The following is an 8091-nucleotide window of genomic DNA, read 5'->3' on the forward strand; positions in this document are numbered from 1 at the left end:
GTACCACGTGGAAGCAAAAGGCTGGTCCCACATCTCTTGTCCTCTGCCGGACTCCCCTCAGCAAGCTTCCTGGCCCGCTTAGAGGGAGAATCTCTTTTTCCTTTTTTGTGGCCTGCCAAATTTTTGCCATAGGGAGGTGCCAGACCCTGTTTCCCATCACTCATCCAACTCTTCTTCTAACCTGAGTGCTCTCAAGACCTTGGGATTCCTTTCCTGAGCGGACAATTCTTTTTGCAGTGCCCTTGCTCCTTACTACAGGCACACCGTTTGGGCCCTAGAGGTTTTCATGGAGAGGGTCGCCTATTGTGAACCTTGGGCTGAGACCCCCCCCCCCCCGACATCCTTTGTCTTGAAATGCCGCTGCCCTCAAGTGCATCTGCCTTTTCTCTGCTTCCTTTACTTCCACATTATCTCTCTGTCTCCATACCTTTGTAGCAATCTCTACTAATTCAGCAACCCCAATTTATGAGTGTTTAAACAGACAAAGAACTGAACTTGTAACAAGATACCACATGTGTCACGGATTATATATATTAAGGATTAAATAGAAGTTGCTGTTTGTCAGGTGATTAAAAGGGCAGCTGAATGAACGACAAGGGCAAGTGAAATGATGTCATCTAGACTCGAAGCTACCAGCATGAGTTTGACCAAACTGCGGGAGGCAGTGGAAGACAGGAGTGCCTGGCGTGCTCTGCTCCAGGGGGTCATGAAGAGTCGGACACGACTAAACGACTAAACAACAACAACAGACATTGAAGTGACAATGGACACAGCAATGGAGATACCGTACATCTTGGACATATCCTGTAACGGGGAGGGAAACCAGTTTTTTAAAAGGAAATTGTGTTGAATTAAATTAAATTTAATTATGCACATTCTGCATAGCTCCAGGCAAGGCTCCCTCTGAGCCCCAGCCCCCCACAGTCACTAGCCTCAGTCTGGAGAATCCTCATATTGCCTTTAAAGGTTTACTGAGATCATGTCTATGAAAGACTTAAGCAGTCTGGGAAAATATTATATAAATACAGTGATACCTTGGGTTACATACGCTTCAGGTTACAGATTCCGCTAACCCAGAAATAGTACCTTGGGTTAGGAAACTCTGCTTCAGGATGAGAACAGAAATCGTGCTCCAGCAGCGCGGCGGTAGTGGGAGGCCCCATTAGCTAAAAGAGGTACCTCAGGTTAAGAACAATTTCAGGTTAAGAACAGACCTCCAGAACGAATTAAGTACCGGTACTTAACCCAAGGTACCACTGTACTGTGTTAATACGGAGTTATTCTAAAGTAATGTGTAAAACGTGCAGCAAATAAATGCCATGTATTGTTTATGTTTTCAACGTTCATATTAAAAAAAATAGTTGCAAACTAATGTAAATGCATATGATATAAAGGTAAAGGTAAAGGTACCCCTGCCCGTACGGGCCAGTCTTGACAGACTCTGGGGTTGTGCGCCCATCTCACTTAAGAGGCCAGGGGCCAGCGCTGTCCGGAGACACTTCCGGGTCACGTGGCCAGTGTGACATCGCTACTCTGGTGAGCCAGAGCTGCACACGGAAACGCCGTTTACCTTCCCGCTGGTAAGCGGTCCCTATTTATCTACTTGCACCCGGAGGTGCTTTCGAACTGCTAGGTTGGCAGGCGCTGGGACCGAGCAGCGGGAGCGCACCCCGCCGCAGGGATTCGAACCGCCGACCTTTCAATCGGCAAGTCCTAGGCGCTGAGGCTTTAACCCACAGTGCCACCTGTGTCCTCGCATATGATATAGAGAAAACAATTTGATGGAATCTAATAACAGTTAGAAGCAAACAATACATCGATTATTTTAATCCAAAGCAAAATAATATGAACACAGCGTATATTCGCCAAAGACTTCCAGGTGGGCGTCTCGTGTCACAAACAAGCAGTTCAGATTATTGTTGTGTGTGTGTGCATTTGGCATGCTTGCCTCCACGCATCCCCATTTATTTCATTTTATTCCACTGCTTTTCATTTTCCCAGCAGACAGGGCTTGATGGGCTGCATTTTCCTGCCACTCCCTTGAATGACTGCCCTCACTCTGCTCTTTTCCCTGCCCGCCTTCCCCGTCTGCGCCTGCGCTACGAAACTAGGAGCCGCCATTTTTGGATCGGGAAAAGTGGAGGGGGGCGTGGCCCGGAGGCTCACTGCCGATTGGAGCAGCTGAGGCAATGGTCCCGCCCTAATTGGGCCAGGCGACGGAGGAGAGCCCCGCCCTTTCCGGTATGGCCTGCGGCCGGGGGCGCCCCGGAGTGGGCGTCGGAGTGGTGGTCGTCAGCTCTGCCCACCCAGGATGCGTCCTCCTCGGCCAGAGGAAGAGCGCTGTCGGCGCCGGCCTGTTCCAGCTCCCCGGAGGACACCTAGAGTTCGGGTAGGCCTGCGCGGGGCGATGACGCCATTCTGCGTCATCATCAGGCGACCTCCACTGAGGGGCTGGGAGGCAGCAGACCTGGCAGGAAAGAGCTCTCTGGGGATCTCATACCTGATTTCCGTCACTCAGAAAAATCTCTCGTGTCCTAAAAAGAAAGCTAAATCAGGCCCCTATGTTCGTGCAAACCTCGCCTTCTGGTGCAGTCCAGACCTTACTGCTGGTAGTGATTTCTTTGGGAACAATATGTTATATTTATATTTTCCTGACTTGGACCAATCACCTCATCTACCGCAAAAGGCTGCCGTGAAGTTCTATAAGGAAGTATAAAATGTCCGCAAAGGGGGACGTGGTGCTTGTCTCATAGGCATCGCAGTTTGGTTCCTTTCACCAGACTGGTGCATCTTAGTACTGCACTATGAAGGGTCATGCCTTCTGCATCCCCACTTTTAAATTAAAGGTAAAGGGACCCCTAACCATTAGGTCCAGCTGTGACCGACTCTGGGGTTGCGGCGCTCATGTCTCTTTATTGGCCGAGGGAGCCGGCGTACAGCTTCCGGGTCATGTGGCCAGCATGACTAAGCCGCTTCTGGCAAACCAGAGCAACACACGGAAACGAAACGCCGTTTACCTTCCCGCCGGAGCGGTACCTATTTATCTACTTGCACTTTGACGTCCTTTCGAACTGCTAGGTTGGCAGGAGCAGGGACCGAGCAATGGGAACTCACCCCGTCATTGCGGGGATTCGAACCGCCGACCTTCTGATCGGCAAGTCCTAGGCTCTGTGGTTTAACCCACAGCGCCACCTGCGTCCCTTACTTTCAAATTAGTACAGCTCTAATTTGCCCCACTTGTGTTCAATTGAGCTAACTCAGGGGATTGCTTCCAAAGAGGAGTTCTCTCTACTATTTTACTTTGGTTGGTTTTAAAAGAGGATTAGACAATTTCATGGAGGATAAGGCTACCAAGAGCTGCTAGCCATGATGGCTATGCTCTGCCTCCATGGTCACAGGCAGTTTGCTGCTGAATATTAGTTGCTGAAAATTACAAGGAGGCGGACTCCTATTGCGCTCAGGTCCTGCTTGCAGACTTTCAGTAGGCATCTGGTTGGTCCCTGAGAAGAGGATGAGCCACATCCGGCAGGCTCTTCTTATGGTATATTTATATTTAAGCATCTGGACTGGATGACTTCTCCCCCCTGCAAACCCAATAGAATTGGTCACGGCCAGTTGCTTGAGTGCAGGGGAAACTCCCCCCCCCAATTTTAAATGACCTAATGGATCCATGTTTCTCATATATCTTTGATTCTTTTGAGCCCCCTCTTCACGCCTATATTGTCCCTTAAATGGGTGGGTGGGGGAGGGCAAAGCCATTCAATTATCATCTTTCATGCGGCTTCAAGGCTAAGAAGCTGGGCTCTTACTTCAAGCAAATAGAACTGATTCTTGCCTTCTCAGTAGAAATAGTATTTCTTTTTTCTCTTTGCTGTTTAGTGAAAGCTTGGCAGAATGTGCAGAAAGAGAGGTTTTGGAAGAGACAGCCTTGCACCTAACAAATGTTCGCTTTGCATCAACTGTAAATTCTGTTAGTCTGAAGGATAATTACCACTATGTAACGATCCTAATGAAAGGAGAGGTGGATATGAATTATGAATCTGAACCAAGGAATCTGGAACCTGATAAAAATGAAAGTAGGATATTATATTTTTTACTCTTCAGTGAGCATTAGGTAGTTTCTGTAACCACATTCTCTGCATAGTATTAATGTAGTGTTATACTTTTCTTGTATCATGTATGAAAATGCTGTCACATACACTGATTTTTTTACTGGTTTTGGTGAGATTTAGGCTGCGACCTTATAAAGTATTGCCTTGGGAGTAGACTAGGGTTGCCATATCTTGAAGAGCAAAAAAGAGGACAGCCCAAGATGGAGAAAGGGGGGCACAGATGTGCAGGGCCGCTGCTGCACCCGCATGCCTCTTTCGCCAGCTTGGGTTGGCAGTGGCCGGGCATGCAGACCACCTGTGCCTCTTTCCCTGGTTCAGGCTGGCAGCGGCCGTGGCATTCAGAGCAGCGGTTGCACAGGAGAAAAATAAATAACTCCTAAACCCAGACATTTCCTTTAAAATGTAAAAATCTCCCCAGGTGGGCATGTTTGCCCTCCAAAAGAGGACATGTCTGGGATTACCCAGATGTATGGCAACCCTAGATTAGGCTCTATTGTTTCCAAGATGGGATGGCATTTTGATGGGGACCACATTGTGTGGATGCTGCGAAATACTTGCACGCATGAGTGGCACCAAGTACTGTACACAATAAACTGGGTGGAAGCTCTCCAATTCAAATGCATCCTGACCCTAGGGATGAAAATATTTGGGTGTTGCCTGAGCCAGGTCATAGTTCTGACTTCTGAACTTGCAGTATCTATCATTTCTCTCTTTTTCTTTGTTTACAGGTTGGGAATGGGTAAAATGGGAAGAGTTTCCTTCAGCAGATCAACTGTTCTGGGCTTTATGCTGCTTAAAAGAACAAGGTTACAATCCTTTCACAGAAGAATTTAATCACCTTGTGGGATACACTGGAAATCATTATGTGAAAAAAGAGTGCTAATTTACTACATAGGAAATATGTGTTTTTACAGAGACATTTATTTGTAAAATGAATTCTGTATCACCTGGAAGGGGGTAGTTTTATCTAAGCATGAAGTCAGCTACTTCCACGAAATGTAGCAATAATCCTTGACACTAAACATGCCACAAAAATGCAGCATTTTTGCAATCAGTGTTTGTCTTTTTTGCCTCTACTCTTCAATCTGTAATGGCAAGTAAGATTTTGATGTACTAGATATGCACTATTACAAAGCAAGTGTGCAAGAGGATGCAGTAGAGCAGCTTTCCTGAAAGCGAGATGAGCGCTGCAACCCCATAGTCGCCTTTGACTGGACTTGTCCAGGGGTCCTTTACCTTTACCTTATTAAATACATGGTTGTTGTTCCTTCCATACCCTGTGTGATAGCACGCTGATTGCTTTTTGAATGTTGTTTTTGATAAACAAGTATTGTGTTGTATGTTTCATGTTGTGTCTTCCTCACCAAAGTAAGTTTCTCTGGCTCAATTTGGAGAGTTACCATCAAAAACAAAGCACAGAAAAGTAGTTAATACACAGAGTTTAGGGGACCTGCGGCTTTTCAGGTAGGAGAAACGCCCAAATTTCCCCTTTCCAGCCGTGAAGAAAGCTAAAACACACATTATCTGACAATGAAGACTTGAATGCCTTTAGGAAAGCAGTGAGAAAAACTTTTCTGTTGACAGTATTTAGGAGTGACACATTACTAGTGACCATTGGAACCCTTTTCCTCTCCCCAAAGGGTTTTCACAGGAATAATAGATTGCTAGTGCCAGGAATGATTGCTTATAGAGGGTTTTCCCCACCGCTTCTCCCATCACTATTCATTTTGGCCCCTTCCTCTAGATCGCCCACTCCCACAAGAAATTTCTAGACTGAGGGCCACAGGATGCCACCTATTTTAGAATGAGAGTAGCTGGCAGAGCAGTCCCCATGACAACAGGACATGCCATTTTTAAAGGTGGGGCAGCAGCAGCATCTGACGACCAGAGGCATCAGTCACCATTGCCTTAGCAAAACACACACAGTATTTTTTAAGATGAAGCAAGCAATTAAATATATATATATATAGGGCTGCCTAACTTGAGGGAAAAGACCAGAGGAAGCCTAAAATAAGGAGATAAAGCAGTTAACATGCAATGTTGCTGCAAAGGAAAAGAAACGACGCCTAGAATTCCATATACATTGCCACCATTAGATAGGCACCCCACTATCCTACACCTTCCAGGCTGGGATGGGCAATTCCCTGTCCACCTCTGCTGAGGGTCTGCATGCCTGTGGTGAACATAGAGTGATTTTGGAAGATTAAGTGAGGTGGAAGAAGTTAAAATACCTGCTTACATACCTTCTCTGCAGGCCCAACCAGGTTTAACACTAGACAAGGGCCCTAGATCACCCCATCGTTCTGCCCAGACACTGAGGTCCAGTGCCAAGGGCCTTCTGGTGGTTCCCTCTCTGCGAGAAGCCAAGTTACAGGGAACTAGGCAGAGGGCCTTCTCAGTAGTGGCACCTGCCCTGTGGAATGCCCTCCCACCAGATATCAAAGAGAAAACCAACTACCAGACTTTTAGAAGACATCTGAAGGCAGCCCCGTTTAGGGAAGCTTTTAATGTTTAATAGATTATTGTATTTTAATATTCTGTTGGAAGCCACCCAGAGTGGCTGGGGAAACCCAGCCAGATGGGCGGGGAATAAATCATCATCATCACAAAAGATGTCTTTACCAGCTTTACTTCCTACCTGCTCACCACTGAGTGGAGCTGTGCAAGCACTAGTTGGGAGCCAAACTGGGCTCCTAACTGGTGGCTCTCTCTCCCTTGGTTCTTTCAGTTGCTCTGAAGCTATATACCAGTCCATGGGAGGTCCTTTTAAGTGAGGTGAAGTTTATTTTCCTATTGCTTTGACTATGGCAGAACAACACGGCCACCTAGGTATCTGAAGAAGTGTGCATGCACACGAAAGCTCATACCAAGAACTAACTTAGTTGGTCTTTAAGGTGCTACTGGAAGGAATTTTTTCATTTTCCTAGACATTTCACCCAGTTCAAACTACACTTTTCTCAGAGTCTAGCAAAAATTTTTTTTTTAAGAGTTGGGGTGGGGATAGTGCTGTTTCCATAAGAGGACAAAGCACTGGGCAGGGATTTGGCTCCTGGGATGCTGGTGGCAGGGGCCAAGTGCTGGACCATGCTGAGGTGCAGCTCTGTGGTGTGTGGGGAACTGCTGCGTGGCCCTGCCCACCCCTGGGGTTCCCGGAAGGCTGGTTACAAGGGAAGGTGAGCCTCAATACTGCAGGTCCTGGAATGTGGACAGTTGTGAGTAACATACTGCGTGAATTAAGTGGTGATGTTAGTCCTCCCTATCAGTGCTTTTTCTTTCTAAATCACCCACTACTACCTCCCCCCCCCCCAGCAACAAACCTAACCTTCAAAGGCAAAATAAAAAACTAAGCATATATATACTGCAAGCAACCCGAGGGTGCAATCCAAATCCATGGTTGGCAGCAGTGGAGGTTGGAACTGTGTAGCCACTGCCACATCCATAGCTGTCTCTGGCACAGGAAAAATGTCTCTTGCTATGTGGTCCCCAGGCTAGCACAGTAGAGAGGCTGAAATCAAATCCATTACTACCACAGCGTGACCCAGCTCAGGATCCAGTACTGGCCAATGCCAACTCCCAAAATGCCATGGCAGGGTTACAGACGCTTCAGATTACAGACGCTGCAGGTTAAAGACTCTAATAACCCAGAAATAGTACCTCAGGTTAAGAACTTTGCTTCAGGATAAGAATAGAAATCACGCGGCGGCAGCAGCAGCAGCAGCAGGAGGCCCCATTAGCTAAAGTGGTGCTTCAGGTTAAGAACGGACCTCCGGAACGAATTAAGTTCTTAACCCGAGGTACCACTGTACTACCACCCACTGTTTACATGGTGACATTCAGGCTTCCTTTGCCACATCCAACCCCCTTCCAGGACAGCCGGCTGGGAGTTAGGATTGTTCTGTGAATAGTACAGCAATCTTCAATATCGCATGTACAATAGAACTCTTAGCACTGTATCCAAGGTTTGCTTGAACAGAAAGCA

The 8091-nt window shown here is 47.0% G+C and overlaps 1 protein-coding gene and 1 long non-coding RNA gene across 2 annotated transcripts in view; one reads left to right on the forward strand and one right to left on the reverse strand.

Moving 5' to 3' along the window:
* The window catches only part of LOC309363465, a 98909-nt gene extending 91200 nt beyond the window's left edge, over positions 1-7709 (reverse strand). The window contains exons 1-2 of the long non-coding RNA XR_014165359.1: positions 7042-7709; positions 5349-6908 (exon numbers count right to left, since the gene is read on the reverse strand). This is a non-coding gene — a long non-coding RNA (uncharacterized lncRNA). The remainder of the gene's footprint in view (positions 1-5348; positions 6909-7041) is intronic.
* On the forward strand, positions 2211-5452 carry NUDT15 (nudix hydrolase 15). The gene is made up of 3 exons (XM_081899265.1): positions 2211-2389; positions 3880-4076; positions 4841-5452. The coding sequence occupies exons 1-3, from the start codon at positions 2244-2246 to the stop codon at positions 4993-4995; spliced, it is 498 nt and encodes a 165-aa protein (XP_081755391.1). The 5' UTR covers positions 2211-2243; the 3' UTR covers positions 4996-5452.
* Positions 7710-8091: the final 382 nt, after the last annotated feature.

The sequence above is a fragment of the Podarcis melisellensis genome, assembly GCF_964234715.1.
Source record: "Podarcis melisellensis genome assembly, chromosome: 1".
NCBI lineage: Eukaryota > Metazoa > Chordata > Lepidosauria > Squamata > Lacertidae > Podarcis > Podarcis melisellensis.